This window comes from Ips typographus, linkage group LG1 (genome assembly GCF_016097725.1).
Source record: "Ips typographus isolate SLU linkage group LG1, UJ_Ityp_2.0, whole genome shotgun sequence".
NCBI lineage: Eukaryota > Metazoa > Arthropoda > Insecta > Coleoptera > Curculionidae > Ips > Ips typographus.
Genome location: NC_138422.1, coordinates 13,020,760 through 13,039,770, shown reverse-complemented (window position 1 = coordinate 13,039,770; position 19,011 = coordinate 13,020,760). Strand labels below are relative to the sequence as shown.

At 37.9% G+C, this 19,011-nt stretch overlaps 1 protein-coding gene across 3 annotated transcripts; it reads right to left on the bottom strand.

The window, feature by feature from the left end:
- Positions 1 to 475: 475 nt before the first annotated feature.
- enok (histone acetyltransferase enoki mushroom) lies at positions 476 to 18,335 on the bottom strand. 3 transcript variants are annotated; one of them, XM_081995205.1, is made up of 8 exons: positions 17,960 to 18,335; positions 14,433 to 15,005; positions 14,089 to 14,293; positions 13,800 to 14,031; positions 10,214 to 11,601; positions 9,151 to 9,459; positions 8,752 to 9,093; positions 476 to 6,941 (listed from the first exon to the last, which is right to left on the bottom strand). In XM_081995205.1, exons 2-8 carry the CDS (start codon positions 14,997 to 14,999, stop codon positions 1,999 to 2,001), a joined length of 7,986 nt encoding a protein of 2,661 aa, XP_081851331.1. In that variant the 5' UTR covers positions 15,000 to 15,005; positions 17,960 to 18,335; the 3' UTR covers positions 476 to 1,998. The 3 variants fall into 3 exon arrangements, with proteins under 3 accessions (XP_081851331.1, XP_081851337.1, XP_081851343.1); XM_081995211.1 differs by having other exon boundaries at positions 9,151 to 9,456; XM_081995217.1 differs by having other exon boundaries at positions 11,456 to 11,601; positions 17,960 to 18,331.
- Between the last annotated feature and the right edge of the window lie 676 nt (positions 18,336 to 19,011).

Genomic DNA, 19,011 nt, shown 5'->3' with positions numbered 1-19,011 from the left:
ATGGAATATTCTGGCCATAAGGACGAAGCAGAATATTCTGCAGCGAGTTTTGCAAAATATGCTAGCAACACCGTTTCTTCTGCACCTCGAACTTGTACTTGGTTTCGCCACACAAAAACTGTTCATATTCTTTCTCATACTGGATTTTCGATTTTTCCGGAAGCAAGTTCAACCTTATAGTGTTGGATGTAGCCAATATATTATCAGGAATATCTAAATTTTGCATGATTTTAATGCGGACAACAAAACTACGACTTCTATAAATCGCATAATAATCCCGTTACATTAATAGCTATAACAATCAAAACAGCAGTCGTAAATCTTGTTAAAATAACGTTGAAATATAATTTAGAAACTGTCACGATTGCATCTATCTATTTGTTACTCGTCAAAGGTTCTAGTCCAAATGCTAAAAAATATTTTATTTTGTGATTCTTTAACTTTATTTAGTTTCGGTTTAAATAAAATATCAAAGTTTGAAAACGATCGTATTTAATAAAACTACATAAATAATGACTACAACATACAACTAAATTCTGCGTTTACGTACTAATCAAAACTAATCACAGTGCCATATACAAAACCTACTTAAGTGACAACCAGAATAAAAAAACATATTCTAAAAAGTTCAGTAACATTAAATAATACAAATTAGAGTGCTCAATTTATCAATGATTAATACGAAATAGAAACGCGTTGGTTTTAAACCAGCTTATAAAGGAACCTTAAACCTAATATTTTATTTACAAATTATATACACATTAAGCTGAAACTAAGGTATGCACTATGTAGAAAAATTAACTATATAGGTGGCACAGCCTGCGTTGATTTTTTCAACGGAAAAACGTATGATTAGGGCCTTGTTTTATAAATTAAAAAAATATTCTGATCACACCAATTCAAAAAAGGTTAAGTTATTAAGTCGCTTACATACAGAGTGCTTCTCCAAAAAGATCTAAGTTGAACTCTAAAAAAGGTCTAAAAAGTTAAAAATATTTTTTCAACTTAAAATCTGGTTTTAAGTGTAAGAAGTTGCATTTTTATCTCCATCAAAAAGTGAATGAAACTGACAGTTGATAGGCGATTTGGTAGATCTCAGGACATTTTTCAATTTGAGGTCTCAACGTTCTCAATTTTTAAAATAGCGAAAAATACGGTTTTTATTTTTTTTTTTAAAACATTTATTCATAGAAACTTTAATTTTGTTCACATTGTATAAGCTAAATGAAACCGATTTTGTGTGTACGGTACACCACCAAAAAACACTTTTTGGTTCAACTTGTTTTTATACAGGATGGAAATCTGTAACCTTAACTTTAGTTTTGTTGAGAACTTTTTTGTGAACATTTAAAACAAATCACATGTTTTGACTGCATAAAAAAGTTCGTACAATAATAAATAAGTAACACTAAGACAAACGATTCATACATTATTTGAGAGAAGCACGCTTTATAGACTTATACATAATTAGATCTCTTTGGTCTTATATTGACAAAAAATTAATCAGAAGGTAAAAATGCCAAAACGACTAAGGGAAGCTTAAGGGTCAGTACTTTCACTTCAGAATAATTTTATTTCAAAGATTATTTCAATCTTCTTCTTTAGGTACCGTCTTCGTTCCGTTTGGTTATCATCAAAGCTATGCGATTTTTTTTTTCATTCTTTCAAGTTGTTCAATATCCATGTTCCTATGGATATTTTGCCCATTATTTTTCCCTCGATAATAAGATGCACCAACTGGTATTTATCTCCTCTCATGGCATGTCCCAAGTATTTCAGTTTCTATAGAAACCGTGAAATCGGACGATACTATTGGTCAATTCCGTATAGATATTATTCTAAGAATAAATCTATCCGGTGAAAAGTACAGTCCCTTAGTCGTTTTAGCATTGGTTTGTTAGTTTAGTGACGCTACTTATTTCACTTTCCCACATTTTCAATCGAATCGACGTTAGTCGATTTTTGTGACATATGGTACCAATAAAATCAAACTCCAATTTACCGTCTCATTATGTAGTTATAAGTGTACATGGTATTTTGTTGAGCACGTTGTAAAGCAGCCGGATCTTGGTACTGTGTCTGCGCGGCAGCCATATTCATCATTTGCATGGTAGGTAATTGGTTGTTAATAAACCCCGCTGGTGGATTGGTAATATACCCGGTTACGGCACTCGGAGCTTGTTGAGGACTGATTCGATAACCGTTCAACGAGTTATTCATCACATACGGATTTAAAGACACATTCGGACTGACCCGACTTGAACTAGGTTGCATATGTTGCATCGCGGTCACGTTTGGTGCGGAGTTTCGTCCCGAACGTCCCAAATTCTGTCCGATAGGAGGCGTCACTGAACCGCTTAACTGATTCACATTCATGTTGGTTTGATAGTATTTGTGATAGCCTAAAACTTGTTGTTGCAAGTTGCTTGGGATGGCCGAAGGCGGCGTTAAATTCCGAACAGTTTGGTTTTGTATCATGGCTTGGTGTGTAGGTGGTGGAGTCATGGTATGCGGATGGTGTGCCGGTGGTGTCATAGACGTAGGCGGAGGTGGCGTCATGGTGTTGCATGCCGTTGGAGGTACTGAACTGTTGGTGACCATTTGTTCTAGCTTTGCCAAACTGCAACTGGAGTTTCTTGGTTGTCCTGTATTAGCTTGCAACGCGTTGGGCGACGGGGTAGGAACAGTGGCACCTGGAGTGTGTGAATGAGTGTGCGGATTGGCTTGTAAGTAGAAACTCGCGGCCGTAGTCACTGCGCAATTCGGAGACGCAGTCAAATTCTGGTGAGTCGTACCTAATCCACTTAAAGGACTGATTCCTCCTTGTTGCGCCATACGATGTTGAATCACACTGGGCACGTTGACATAAGTGTTAGAACCTTGTGCAGAAAATCCTTGTGAACTGGCCACTGGAATGTAATTGGCTTGACTGATCACTGAATGATGGCCGTGGTGGGAATGTTGATGATGCATTGCTGTAGAAGACAACTGATGAGAGTAACCCTGATGCGCAGCGGCGGCTGCCACTTGTTGGTGTAAGTGTTGTTGCAGCTGTTGCTGATGCTGATGTTGCATCACCTGGTGTTGAGCATTACCCGAAGGACTCATTTGCATTGTGTGTTGGTGTTGATGTCCTGAAGGAGGCGTGTCTCTGTGTCTTGCTGAAGAGGTTTGTTGTTGGCCGGTACTTGGAGGTGTCGCTCGCATGTTGAGTTGTTGTTGCGGTTGTTTATTTGACGGTGTGTTGGCTCTGCTTCTTTGTTGCTGCTGCTGCTGTTGTTGTTGCTGCTGTTGTTGTTGTTGCTGTTGTTGCATTTGACGTTTACTTGAGCTGCTCTGCGCCTGCGGAGATGGTTGCTGAATTTGCATAGTATTATTTATTCCCGGACTGGATGCGGGAATTGTCACGTTTTGCATTGGTTGTTGCTGCATACAATCATAATTAGCCTGAGTAGGCTGATTTCCATGGCTTGAGTGAGATGACACTGTAGACGACGGTCTTACACTTTCAACAGAGTTTTGAATGTCACTAGAAATGGAAGCTGGTGACTCTAATCCAATATGTGATACGTCCAGATCACAGGGAGCGTAAGTTAAACTGTGTACCGAGTTGGTGGTCGAGTCTGGGGTGTACACTCCCATTGAAGGTATTTCGGTATTTGATTGTGACTGTTTCAATACAGTGTGTTGTTGGAGGATTTCCCGATGATCAATTTTCTGCTGATCCTCTTTTGGTTTAATCACTTTAGCTGGAATGTTAGCCATATTTGGCACTTCACTGTGCTGAGACTTATGCTCCACATTATTTGTTTGACTTGCAACTTTATACTGCTCTGAAGAGGTCCTGCTAGTCTCCTGATCAGATTTATGTTTTAACCGATCACTGTCCTTTCTAGGCGATTGAGTTTTGTCTTTACTGGAACTGCTGTTATTTCGATTAGTACTGTTGCTGCTCTGCTGATTGTATTTGCTATGACTCTTACTAGAGTTTTTCTCTTTTTCAGGAGTTGCACTAGGTTGTTTTGGAGCAGGCAGCATATCCAAAGGGAACTGGAGCGGAGGCATTGCATATCCAGAATAGTCCCGTTTGGTTGGATCATAGTATTTGTTGCCCCAAAACCGGTCCCACTGCCAAGGATATTGAGCAGGCATATTCATATTCATGTGATAACCTTGAGAAGCCATGCTGGCTAATAAAGCCTCGTTTTCGGCCGCTTTGTTAGCGGCTAACATGGCCGCCTTTTGAGCAGCAGCTTCGTACGGTCGTTTGTCCTCGTAAGGATTTTTTTGTTGGAACCTTATATCGTCGTATTTTTCGGTCTTGTTACGATCATTTTTAGTGTGGTCCGGTTTTACTGATTTGTGTTCGTCTTTATGTTTAATCTCCGTATAAATTTGTGGTTTGGCTTCTTTGTGAGGTGGTTTCTCGATAACAGACTTGGGAGTTTCTAGTACAGGTGGTGGAGGTATAATTGGTGTTGGTTGTTCCTTTATAGTGGGGACTTTTTGCTGTTGAGGCGGTTGTTTTGTCGGTTTTTCGGGAACAGCAGAAACTTCAGTGGGCTTGTTTGGAGGTACATTTTTCTCTACTTCAGGTTGTGGAGCTTTTGGAGGTGTATTCTTCTGAACTGGTTCAGGTGCTGGCACAACTTCAGGGTGAACATCTACGATCCTAGGTACATTTTGTGGTAATTCAATCTTTTCGACCGGTTTAGGTAACAAAACTTCGTTCTGTTGTTGAATTGGTTCTGGCCCTACAGCTTCGGTTTTTGCAGAATTATCTGGTAAAGACGGCACTTGAATAACAGGTTCCGCACTGGAGGAGGGTTTCTGCTGAGGTTCCTCTGCTGGAACTGTGACTGCGACACTTGGAGCAACAACTTCCGGCTTCACATTTGCACTAATCTTTGGTTCGTCAGTTACTAAAGGCACTTGATTTGAGGTTTCTGGTTTTTGTACTGTATTTTCGCTTACTGGAGGTGTGATATCTACATCCATCTTCTGGGGACTGTCCACCTTTTCTGACAAATCAGACTTGTGCTCAATGATAACTTGAGATTCTTCCATTTTCTCTATATCCATATCCATAGACATTCTAGTTGATTCGGGAGCCGTTGTGGGGGATTCAGTTACCACTGTTGTGGTAGCAATATCTTTGACAGGTTTAGTTGGTGGTTCAGGTTCTTTACAATCTCCATTTGGTGGCGGAAGTTTTGCCTCAGAGTTAACACTTTCATCCTTATGTCCTTCACTAAAATCAAAACTGCTAGTTTTGGATAGCTCCAAGATCTTTTTACTGGAAATAGTTTTGATTTTCTGACCGTCTATTTCAGTTTCCGATTCCGACGTAGTGGATGAGTACACACACTGTTTCCTATCTCCATCAACCTGCTTGGGAGATATACTGTTAGGTGATGACTTGTTTCTGGATGGTGTTCTTGAAAGTTCATCTCTAGACCCACCCAATTTGGAGTATTTATATTTCAAAGGGGACGAATCTTTGTGGGAGGGTAGTTCATCATTTTCCATCTCATCATCAGCTTCTGCACTGGAGTCTTCTTCAGTAGATATTCTTGAAGGCTTTATCAGTTTCTTCTTTTCTACTTTGTCCTTTGGACTTTGATTACTAGGTCGAAGCGGTTCATCTTCCGACTTTTCTGAAGCCACCGACTCACTCTCGCTTTCTTTCTCGTTTCGCAGTAACTGCTTCGCTTTGATTAATTGAGGAAGAGTCAGCTGGGGCTTCGAAAGTTCCGAGTTGAGCCTCCTGTTCTTATTCCACGTTCTTCTTTTCTTTATCGGTCTTTTCTTCTTTATCTGCGGTGTTATCGGAATAATTGATTCCGTTTCAATAGGTTTGGATTGTCCAATGTTAGCATCCTCCAAACGATCTTCCACGTTAATACTATCAGTATTTAATACTGAATCTGGTTTGGGTTGATCAACTTTATCAGCGATGGTTGGTTGTTTTTCCTCTTCAATTTTCTCCAACTCCTCTAGCTCCTTCTGCTTCTTGGCGCGTCTTTGAGACCACCGTTCTCCTGGAACCTTTTCTTTGCTTTGAGGCGTTCCTCTTCTCTGTCTAACTGAAGATATTGGCGTAGCTGGGACTACAGTTTCTTCTGTCACATCATTAGACTTTTCTTTAGTTTTAGTGACATTAACTTCAGGAGTATCAACGTCTAACTTAGGCTTTTTCACCATCTCCTTGCTGTTCGACTCGGGTTCAGTTTTCTTACGCTTATTATCAACTGCGACAACTTTACTAGGGGTGGGCTTCTTATCCGCATAGGTCGTTTCATTGAACTTCATTGGTCTCGTTCTTTTTCTGCCGAATGAGGTAATTTCGAGTTCTTCAGAAGGGGACGCTGCTTCAGCTTCCTCAACCTTGGGACACTCTGGTTTGGGAGTTTTCGGTACTTTTGAACTACTGATTTTCCGCTTTTTTCCTCTCTTCAGCTTCACACCCTGAGTGTTTTCAATAATAATCTTCTCCGGGGCTGTGATAATGTTAGCTGAAGTTTCCATAATGCTTCGGTCCTCATCCGACCGCTCTTCCCTAAACTGGCTGGCCGCATTTGAAAGCAACGGTTTCCACCTCAAACACTCCATATCGATGTGAATTCTTGTTTTCGATTTGGCCACCCTTTCTGCATGTTTGTTCACTTTGTCCCAATCGACGCTGATTGACACTTTTGTTCCTCCATCTTCCGTAGTATCGCAACGTATAAAGCCCAAAAGTTGAAACGCTAACGCCACATCTTGACAGTACATTCCAGTTGTTTTACTAATGTCCGTTAGGTTTATACGGTCAGTGCGATGCTCGTTCAAGTATTCAAGAACTACGGACTGCCAGTAGGAGTAGTAAGACACTTTTCCTAAGTCTGACAAAGGTTTTTCTGGGGTGCCCGGTTGACCTTCTTCTTTGGAAAGTAGATAACCTGCAATAAAACAAATATGTTCACTTTCAGAAAATATCTAAGTGAATTTCTTCCAAAAAAAAACATTGTCAGTTTGAAAACCATCGAAATTTATTTGATTTGTTTACTATTAATTATTTTCCCTTTCTTTGTGTTGTTAATCATTTATAAAGTTTTCTATTTACCACACCACCACAGTTCTTTTAAGAGCTATTGTTTCTACGCTTTTAACATTCTGTACGTACTTTCATAATATTATTATTAATATTTTTATTTTTTTATGTCGGCTGACATGATCTAACCAAAATTGGCACAATTACTAACGTGTTTTGAAAAAAAAGTGTGAGTGTCTATTATGGTTTTTATTTAGCCATTTGATTTTTCCTAAATTCGGAATTACTTACTATTACAGTATTTTTTAGAAAATGCCTGGAAAAATTCTCCACAGACAAGCCCAGCAGTTAATTCTTAACCTTGTGAATATTTTGAATTGGAAAAAACCAATGGAGGACCTTAAGAAGCTTTATCATCTGTTCAGGAAGAAAATAAGAAATTTTAAGACCTTACATATTCTTACTGATGTATTTTTTTTTGATACTAGAAGGTTGCAGCTGCTTTGAAAATTTCCCGCAAAACTGTTTATTCGATTCGGAAAAAGCAAGCAAGTAATCTTATGATTTCCTCACCTAGAAAACGTAAATCGAGACGTTATCGACGGGCCAACACCACTGAATTATCTTAAAGCATTAAAATGGATGTTCGAAATACATTATATGATATGTACAACGATAGTATGTTAATAATAGTAAAATATATCTACTTTTGTAAGAAACATCTATTAACATTTCATTGCTTCCAGAGACTGAGATTTTTGGGTTGCATTATAGATTTTTCATAAAAATTTCTTAAACATATTAATAATAGAGTCATAAAAAAAATAAAATAAGCGTCTAAAATGTTTTCCAGCGGGTTTAAAATAAAATAAGTGGATTGCAACCTGAAAATGAGATATGAGATACTACAGCATCACTCAGAATGTCTTATTGAATTTTTAATTTGTTATATTTATTTCAGAGAAACATGTAACCATCCAGAACCTAAATCAAGAGCTTAAAGTTAAAGAAATACTACATATTGGTGATACATCTCTGCGAATTTTGGTAAATAAATTAGGTTTCAAATTTAGACGGAATTCTATGATCCAAACCGAGACTTCTCATAAATAAAAAATGCTATTTCGGTCAAGATATTTTTGATTTGCTTTGGTATAAGGTGGTTTTAGTGCAAATTTGCAGCCAAAGATCTCTACTTTCTGACTTACAATATACACAAAATTTTAAACGTGACGAAGCTTTAGACACTCCCTTTTCTATAATATGAACACAACAGTTGACGAAAACTTGATTTGATTCATATGATTATAAATGACGTAGCCTTCGTGACGCACGGGTAAACTCACTCCGCGAGAACAGTAACAAGATTCCCAACGTCCCAAGTGGTAAATTTGGATTCATGGAACTTTAAGCAAAACTTCCAATGTAATTCCTTAAATAAGCAACCATTTGTAATTTTATAATTTCAGGGCTCTGTTTAACGGGTTTCGACAGTCAAGACAGCTGTCACGTGGCGTAAGTAACGTTTTAAAGTGTCTCTTAACGTCAGCACTGTTAAATTTAACTCCATTGTGCTGTAAAGTCACTTTACAGTATTGTTCCTCTAAGAAACACATTTACTTGAAATTTTATTTCCAAATAGTTCAAATTCCATTTCCTGAATTGTTATTACATTTATCAGTCTGTAGATATCTCTAATAATAAAATAGTGTACTTACTGAAATCAATGAGGAACCGTCCAAATCCCTGTCGCTGATACTGAGGCATCGTCATGATACAGCTGACGTTATACTTCTGCACGCAATGCTTCTCTTTAGAAAAATACCCGACCAAATGGCACCCTTTTTTGTCGTTCTTAGTCAAAACGTAAAACAAAAACGGTTCCACGTCATAGTAGAGCGTTTTATGGTCCAAAAAAAGTTTTGCCAAAAGGCACAAATTCTGACAGTAGATTTTATTGACGTTGCCGTCCACTTCAAACACAGAAATGTCCGCGCACCTATATATTTCCGTGGCGGGCGGATGTCTCCAGGTGCACTTGTCCTGGTGTCTTCTCAGCACTGTAACCAACACACCGGTTGTAAAATGTTCGCAATGAAAGTAACAGAAGATATTACCTGCTTTACTCTTGGTGTATTTCAAACAAAACTCGCACAAAAAGAGTTTAGGTAGCCGAGCGTACTCCTGAGGAAAGGGACTAGAATACCACGTCTGAATTTCGTACTTTCCAAACTCAATAGCGCCAGGATTTCTGGGCTGATCGTGCATCAGTTTAGACGGCGAGTCTAACATCATGTTTTGGTTGGCTAATTCGGCTTCTTCAAGCAGCGCCGCGGTCTGGGCATTGGCTTTTTCGCGAGCTTCTTTAAACAGCTCCAGATCTTTATTGTTGCATCCTGGCGGCAGCTGAAGCGGTTTCATATCTTCTAGAATGCAAAGATTAACTTCAACAAAATTTTTCTTTTATGACGAATCTTAATTCCTACAAGTGCGTTATTTATGGTTATAAAATTTAGTTGGAAATTGGTTAATATGTTTATTCGAAAAGTTTTCTAGTCTACGATTACCGTAAAAATGATTGATGTTTATTTTTTAAGCTGTTATTAATAGGACTGCGCTTTTTCAGAAATTTAATCATCTCATAACATCAAAAAATTACGTTATGATACCTACGCAATAAGAAAGTGTTTCTATTGTAGATTGAATAAACTATACGTATTTACTTTCCGGTTTGTTAGCCTTAGCAATCAGAACTAGTCCTTCCCGCAATCAAAATTTGTGTATTATTGTTTAAAATGATTGTATTATTGTTTGGAAATAAACTTTCTTCTAAATGTAGTATGGTAAAAAAAACTGAAAACTAAGTGTTTCTAGGCCAATGTTATCTATAAGGAAAAACACAACAGTTGCAGAAACTCATATTTTGAAGGATTCAGGAACTTTAGATAACAACAGCAAGCGCTTACATAAGATCAATTACGACCCTAGAAGTAAAATTCCGACTTTGTGACCATCATGGGATAAAACAGGGACTTAGGTTTATATTTATAAAAGTAAACTTTGTCATTACCGCAATTCAGAATATTAGGCAGCCAAAATGATGGTATGGTTAGAGAAAATCAACGAAAACAAATTCACCTGGTGCCAATAAACCCCCAGCTAAGCAGCGAACAATCTTACCCGTCAGAGTGTTTAGCGGTGGTACAGCGGGAGCCTGATGGATGCGCTTTTTAGTAGGTGTCGAGGATGCTTTGTCGGCCGCACAGCTCAACTTAACTTGTTCTTCGGCTTTAATGGGTTTCAACTGCTCCTTTTCGAGTTGTTGCGAGTTTACGGCCGATTTGACCAAGTCACTGGGAGACAGCGATGGAGAGTGGGGAAGGGCGGGCGGGACAATGGGAATTGGAGTTTTCTTAGAGTCGTCTTTCTCGATTTTGTCAGGCTCTTTCTTGCCGGCTTCATCTTTTGGTTTCCTTTTGTTTGGGTTGTAATTCGGTTGTGTTCTGCTTGCACGACTTGGCGCCGGTGCGGAAAAAAAATGCGATAAACCGTCGAATAGGCCTTTAAGTTGGCCTAAGCCTTTCTTGTCGTCTGTCGGTTTGGGGTCAGATTTTGACAGATCGGGTGGAGTTTCAAATAAACTGGGGTTCTCCGGAGGGTTTGTGAATAAATTGACGTCCTTCTTAGGATCCGTTCGGTCTTTAGCGGTCCGCCGCGTTTCGACACCTTGAGCAGCCGCCGCAAATCCCCAAGGAGCATCTTTGTCTGCATTGACGCTCATACCTCCAAAAGTTTTATTTTTTGGGTCAGGTGTTGATGACGGTATCACCACCTTCTGCATACGAATTTTTGAGTCTGAATGTGATTCTACTGAAGAATCACTATCTTCGGACTCCGACTCGCACGAAGAACTCGAACATTCTTCACTAGAGGTGTCTTCTTCACTTTCAGATTCATCTTCATCCGTTGAAACCTTTTCCGCCACCTTTTTCTTGGCCTCTGCTCTCCCACTTCTCCTTAACACTGGTTTCTCCTCTTCAACTTTGGCTGACGCCCTCAAACGCATACTGCGCTTACATACAGAACTCGCATCACTTGACAACTTTCCATTAGTAGTAGATTTCTTCGCAGGCTCCGCACCACCGCCACTTTTCTTCACTTCAATCGCTGCTCTAGCCTTTCTCTGGTCCAGTGGCATACTGTCTTTTTCCTGCTCAAGTTTTAATAGTGAGTCATTTTTCTCTTTCAATCTGCTGCTTTTTTTCCCCGCATTGAACGCCGAATCTTTGAAAAACTTTTGCTTTTCTTTCGATATCGGATCGGATGTATCAACCGACTCTACATTATCGGGAGTCTTTCGGGAATTATGATTAACTAAGGGGGTTTTAGGATTGTGGGATAGGATTTGAGGAGTTTGCGTACCCTGAGTGTCGACTTCTTCGTCATCGTCTTCATCGTTCGCTGGGGTCGTCGGTTGAGCTGATTTTCCTTTTCGCGTGGGTGTTTTTACGTCGGCAATGCTAGACAACGAAGCGATCGATGAATTTGTTGAATCTGCATCTTGAGACCTGCAGAAAGAACAAATATGACAGTTAAAGCTGGCTTGCAAAGTAACAATAGGCATCTCCCATATTTTTTTTATTTCATATTTAGGAAGAACAACAAAAAAAATTATACTGGTATTTTTTTGTTCTTGAAAATATGTAAGTACTCACTTTAAATCCGAAAAAAATAATATTGAAGAACTACATTCACAACAGGATCGGGTAAAATAGATATAAAAAAGAGACATAAACGGATCGAATTAACCATTAGGATTGACTAGTCGATACTGAAAATTAACAGGTTTGACTACGTTTATCTCGTGAAACATATAATCCGATCGAGAAAGCGGATGGAACAGTCAATAATTGAATCCCGTTTATCTCGTATTTGTGTTGAAGATCCGCCAATTAGCTGCGACAATCCGTAAGAATCAAAACAGGACATCAATGGTCTAGTTTACACCGTTAGGTAGCTTCGGTAGCTTTTAGGGCAAAAGTGCCCTGATGCAATCTTGTAGAGAATTTAATTCGCTACAACTCTTCTTATTACACTTTTTCCTATTTTCTTTAAATAAAATAGCAAAATAAATAACGGAATTATGCACTCTTTTCGTTTTTTAAAACAGTTATAGAAGAGGAATATCTCCCTCAAATGACCTTTTAGGGCAAAAGTGCCCTGGTGCAATCTTGTAGCGAATTTAATTCGCTACAACTCTTATTACACTTTTTTGGTAGGTTCGGTACACGGGAACTAAAAGGGAGATAGGATCATATGATTGCTTCTTGATCATTTATACCGCAAAGTGTCGATCGACCAAACAACTAGACTAAACAAGAAAAAGGTTATGACAGTTGTCAAAGTTGTAATAAACATTAAACAAATAAATATTAAAACATCATTAAACACAGCCTATAGTATAGGTTTTCTATCGATTATTATTTATTATGTATCGATTTTCTATTCGTCTACTAAGTATGCGTGTACACCACTCCACAGAGCAATAGTTCCTATCAAAATGCCTTGCGTATGGAACTTAAAATAGTTCGGTACACATTTCCAAGAGTACCATACCGAAAGTGAACTAGCTTAATACACCACTGTTTACACCGAAAAGGCTAGAACTTCGAATATGGTTCGGAGTAAAACGTTAGTACGCGTACCAAGTTAGCGGTGTAAACTAGACTAATGTGATGAAAACGAGAAATTTAAATGCTAAGATAACCGAATTGTTTTTGTTTTCTATTAGGTCTGTTCGCAGAGGCAATCCCTGACTGGTTTCCAACTCAGAAACAGTAAATGTCAAGTTTCATTGGTTGATTGCTCATGTGACTATGACGTTTTCTGACTTATGGCCAATGGATGTATCTATTTCTCTGATTACTAGTTGGAGATTCTCTCTACGAACAGACCTATAATTTCAATACTTTTTGCTTTAACTTCAGGGTAATATTTTGCATTGATCCGAGTAGTGCAAAACCTCTATATTCTCATACTGTTTCAATGATATTTGGTAGAGCAGGATACAAGTACACTAGTTTTATAATACATTTGCCAATGGACGACACCATAAAGGTTAATGCCAAGTCTATACATATGTACAGCAATTGCGTAAATTTCAGCACAGTGAGCAGTTTGGGATTGGTAAAAAATCAGCTTTCAGCTTGCTGCTTTTTTTGGCCAATCACAAAATACGAACTACTGTGATTTACGCAAATACTGCACATGTAGACTTATCATAAAGGGGTGGCTGCCGTTATGTTTAAATGGCCTCAAATACGTCATACTGGCGAGCTTCTTAAACAATATAGTTTTCAGGGTATTAATTTTTCCGGATTCAGAGTGACTTTTTTACAGTTCTTCTTAAATTTGAAAAGAAAAGTACGATTTCCCCCATCAAGTTTAAAAAAATCAAGATAATCGAAATAGAGTTTCAGTAATAGTACCCCATCTTGAATTTTACTATCTTCAATTTTAAAATAAAAAAAAAAAACACTTTTATGATGGCGTAAAGCAAATATGAACTAAAATTCTTTAGTAAGTCAAAATAAAGCCTTACAGCATTATTTATTAATGATTATTCACACAAAACCTACATTTTTATGTTTATGTTGGTTTTCGGTCTAAAACCCATATTGAATGCATCATCATTGATTGATCTAACTTAACCAATCGATCCGACGATTAATATTAAAACTGAAATGATAATATTGTTGTCACTTACTTAGATAATTTCTTTTCGTTGATTTTCTCCCTGACTTTATCCATTTTCTTCTTTATTGCACTGCCCGGTTGTTTCTTTTGCATTTTCGGTACGTTGTCGTGATGGGACAAACAGTGCCGACACCGCCAGGGACACTTCAACTTTTTGTCGGCAGGTGGATCCAAACAACCCATGTGGAAATTTCGGTCGCAATTACAACAGCACAACAGGCACATTGACACTCCAGTATTCCCTGTAAACATTGAAAATTATTAGATTGGTACAAGAAGCTGGTAGTAGCATAAATTACCGCATCCATCGCAAACTTTGCAATCTTCGCAAAACCATTTGCCGCCTTTGGCAACCAAGGAAGCCAACTCGGCTCCGGAAGCGGTACAACTAAAATGAACTAAAGATCCACACTCCTCACAGGCACTTAATTTTTCTGGCACTCCTTTAGCGTTTTTTGCGTCTGTTCCAAGACATTCTGAACAGATTGGAAGGGCAGTTGGAGCCTAAAATTACAAACAACAACAAACAAAAGAGATGGAAAATAATCAGAAACTTATTTGAAAAAGCTAATAAATGCACATCCAAACTAACAATTTAGGCAATGGTATTTGGACTATATGGAAATGTGGAAAGCACACTTACTCGCACGACCATAACCTCTTCATCCTTCTCGTTTCTTTTCTGACTGTCTAGCTTCCTCCTACTCTGCGAATTCTGCAGACTGTAGTTATACTTGTAATTTTTTCCATTCGGAATAACAAACTGTCTAGCGGCCGCCCGTTTTGCACCCAGTCTGATCAACCCAATCAGATCAGCGTCAGGATTCTCGATAATAGTGTGAGACTGATTAATATATTTCTCAATGGCTTTCAGACTCGAACCATCTCTTTCACCAAGCTCTCTAACCGCTTTGGTGACTACTTTACTTAAATCTATACCCTTGTGGAGTTTTAGGGTACGGTTTTGCTGTAACCCTCCCGGATCTTTGTAAGAGCTCTGGCCTTTGTTAAATATCTTCAAAACGACCCCATCTTTTACTGCTACTTCTAGGTGTTCGGCGATTACCTCCTCGTGGTAATTGTGATGCAACCGGATTGCGTGGCAAATTCTTTCTACGCTAGGACGCTGTTTTTGTGTACGGATTTTTCTGATGGCGTCCAATATCCAGGCGGACCAGACTTCTTGACCTACGTCTTCAGGTTCGTTCATTGTTAACTAGAAAAAAATGGAATAATTTAAACCATGTTAAATTACTTTTTCTATATCTTGATAATACATACAATAATCGGATCAAAATCTTTCAGCAGTGTCAACGGCAATTTTCGTTTCAAATCATGAATTTAATAACAACTGAGATCTACAGTGCCAACGAAAATTGGATATTGTAGCTTATTTAGTATCAATCAGAAGGTTTGGACTGAAATAACATAATTTGCAACCAGCTTACAAAAAGCATAATGAAGAGCCAGCGGAAATAATATGAAAGTACATTTTGCTTCGAAAAAAGCGAGGGGTTATTCACTGCCCATTTGTTTTGATTATTTGGGTCAAAAGATTGCCTCCCCCAGAAAATCACCTTAGATTTACTCGGATTTCCCCAGATCTCTTATAATTCTTCGGATGTCCTGAAATATCTCCCCGTTTTTCCCAGATCTTTTCAAATATCTTTACATCCCCTTAATCACCAAAAAATCTGCCCAGAAATTTTTTCTAGTTTTTTAAGGCTTATTGTTGTATGTCAAATTAAATTACTAGTCGAGTATTATAAATCTGAGATCAAAAGATAGTTTGATTAAGTGTAACAAAGTATCTGTGATTTGTTAGAAAATGTCAAGAAAAATGCTTTTCAATTCCTACAATGTGTAGGTATTCAGGAAGTAGGAACAAAAGTTTGGAAAATGTTGTTTTTAGTAAATTACAGACTGACTGACTTTTAACCCAAAAAATAACCGATATTGAAAATTTTGGGTACACTTTCAAAAATAAACAAAAGTTGAATATCTAGAAAACGGTTAGAGTTACGGAAATTTTGCAAAATAACAAAAACGTTTAGAATGACTTTCTGCACCTTGTGGACTGGTTAGTTAGTTTACACCCACTTAGAACCGGATATACGCGGTCACAACTGGCACAACTTGTTTTTATTTTGTTTTTGGAACAGCCTGTATATGTTAAACAAGGTTGTAGTTAGTACGAGGTGAAGGAGCAGTTCAAGACAAACATTTTGAGCTTTTTATAGTCACTGAAACCCCAAATATAGCAGAGGTACCGAATTTTCAAAATTTTGATGCAATTTTCAAAAAAAAATTAAAAATTTGAATATCTCGGAAGCGTAGTTTTTGACAGCTGTCAAAACGTTCAGAATTGCTTGTCTAATTCTCTGAGTTATATGCCATTTTAAATGAGGTGAGTCCAGAACATTTTAACATTGGGAGGCAACACTAATTAGAAATATTTTGGTAAAATTTGTGCTGGAGTGACATTCTTTTCTATTTTTTTTTATCAGAACTAGGCTTTGTTTGGCAGGGAAAGTATTTGTGCACTTTTAAACTAACCGCATTCGATTTGATACTCCATGGAGCCTGCAGAGCGAATCTGATGTCACAATTACGTATTAATTTGACCAACTGTCAACAAATTAGTCACCGTGACGTTACATAAGCGTTAATAGATAAAGGAGGTCGGTTTTTTTTATTGTGACATTGTTTACAGGATCTGTCTCAGTCAAAACACCATTTAAAGGTGCTTAAGAGCCGATTACACCGACATATTTAAGGACACCCTAGACTATAGGTTTTAATTTGACTATGACATTTTGCACATGAGCTGTCACAGTCAAATCACAACTTAGCCTAGGTGAACCTTAGGGTGTCCTTAATTACGTCGGTGCAATCCGCCATAAATACCTTAAGTAGTGAATATGTATAATCCTGATTGACACATAACTAATGGGTGTTCAATAATTGTTATGGTCCTAGTTGGCTGCGGCTGTCTCTGATAAGTTCGTATATGGTTCGAAATCAAACCGGCGGATTGACAGCTGTCATATAATAATTGTTTGCAACGTTATCTAAGACATACGCTTTATGTGACAATTGCCATCCATAGGCGACCTGACCATAACAATTATTGAACACCCGTTACTTATGGCGTTTTTGATTGGATGTTAAGTGCAAAACCAGTGTATTGCCATACTGTTTCAATGACATTTGATAGAGCAGGATACAGATAGATTAGTTTTGCACTGAACCTGCTAATCGAAAACGCCATTAGTAATGTGTAATTTGACAGTTAAAATTATGGTTTTTGCAAATTACGTCATCGTGACGTCAAAAGGTCTGTTCGCAGAAGCAATTCCAACTCAGAAACAGTAAATGTCAAGTTTTATTGGTTGGATGCTTACGTGACTTTGACGTATTCTGACTTGTGACCAATGGATGTATCCTTCTCTGCGAACAGACCTATTAACGCTGCGGCCTTTATTAATATTTTGTGGTTAAAATAATAGTTTTTTTTTTCTTTAAATGATAATTATATAAAACCACAAAACAACTATTATGCATATATGGTATTGGATACAACAGAAGGCGATCATTAAAACACGCCCCACATAAAAAAATAAAGTGTTATTTAAATATTTAGATAAATAATTTTCTATTGACCAGTCGGTTAACCGACGGGTGACGCACCTATGAATCGATCTGGAATAGACAATCGCCAATAAGTTATTTATGAGAAAACCCGGCGTATTTTTCCAGAAAAACCAACACTAAATCCTCGTTTCTGCACCCTAAGGAGCTGATAAAGGGCGTAAAACCATAAAACGAGTGGTAAAAACAGGAAAAACTTTATAACCAGTCCGCCACTGGATAACGTTCATCGTCCGCCGGAAAGAGCATTAAACCAAAGAAAATTTTCAATTTTTTTCGTTTATCTTTGATATAATAGTAAATTTGAGCCTACCCTGGACGGTTACGCTATAAATGCAATCCTAAAATTGATCGAAATGATACTAAACGAGTCGCAATTCTCGGTAAAACGAGTTAAATAATTCTACGGCGGAAATTACGAATTCCGACGGTAGCCATATTGGCGCAAAACAAACGGGACAAATTCTCACAATTTACGCCCGGCAAACAAGCAAAACCGCAAACTGAAACATTACTCACCTCACTAACCACCACCGGAACCTTTAAAAAGCTGTTTCAGCCCCGTGGATCGCCAATAAAAAGTAAAAACACTGAATTTAGGGCAGCACGGCGGCCCGTATGCAAGTTGTCGAGGTATGGCGAACAAACAGCCAGCGGCAAACGAAACGACTTTTGTCGTTTCAACGCAAACGGCTGTTCATAACGTCCAAACAGTGAAACTGCCCCTCGTTCCTCATCGAACGAATCGGATTCCGTTGCGAAAAACCACTCGGAAAATTATTTAATTAACGTAATCAAACATTATTCATTTCAATACATCACAACAAAAGGTTAAAAATGTTAAATTTCGCGAATTGACAAGATGGCCTGTCGGGCTGGTGGCGCGCGCAGTCCGTCTTCCATCTTTCAACGTTTCCAATATAAATCCGACAATGTGTAGCCTTATGAAAATTTGATGCGGTCGGGCGGCGACCGGGTAATTTACAGCAACTTATATGGGACGGGTTGTTAACTCTTTCCGATATGCTCGATTAACATAAGCATTAAGCATAAAGACGGAGTAGCGGTTTATTGAGCATGCTGGGTTGCCTACTGTGTATTTTGATCCATGTGTTTACAAATTACATTACACGGACACGGTATATTATTTTAATTCAATTTACTTACAGGGTGATCCACTTAACCTAACAAAAAAAAAATGTATTTTTTTATTAAGTTTGTATTGGTTAGAAATTAGAGATTACCTAACTACTTTGAGATTGCTTTAACAGTTTAATTACAGAAACAATAGTTGAAATGGTAATGTTTAATTATTCTGAGCTCAATTCACTGAGGACTGACCAACTCTCCTTTTTGGGCTTCCCTGTATGTAATTAGAGAAATTGAAATATCCATTTGATGTAATTGAAAGTTTGAATATAAAAATTACTACTAAAATATTCCTAACATTAAAATAATAAAAAAAAGTGTTTCTAATGAATCAATGGGTATGTTTAAATATTTTCGGAATGTGCTCGAAATTCTGCAAATATATTTAATTTTATACAAATATAGTAATTTTTGGATTCAAC

Excerpts from the sequence above, each read along its gene's own strand:
- enok (XM_081995205.1), bottom strand. The coding sequence starts at position 14,999 with ATGAACGAACCTGAAGACGTAGGTCAAGAAGTCTGGTCCGCCTGGATA. Across the intron at positions 9,460-10,213 it reads ACCGCTAAACACTCTGACGG|AAGATATGAAACCGCTTCAG; the intron begins GTAAGATTGTTC and ends TTTGCATTCTAG. Across the intron at positions 6,942-8,751 it reads ACGGTTCCTCATTGATTTCA|GTTATCTACTTTCCAAAGAA; the intron begins GTAAGTACACTA and ends GTTTTATTGCAG.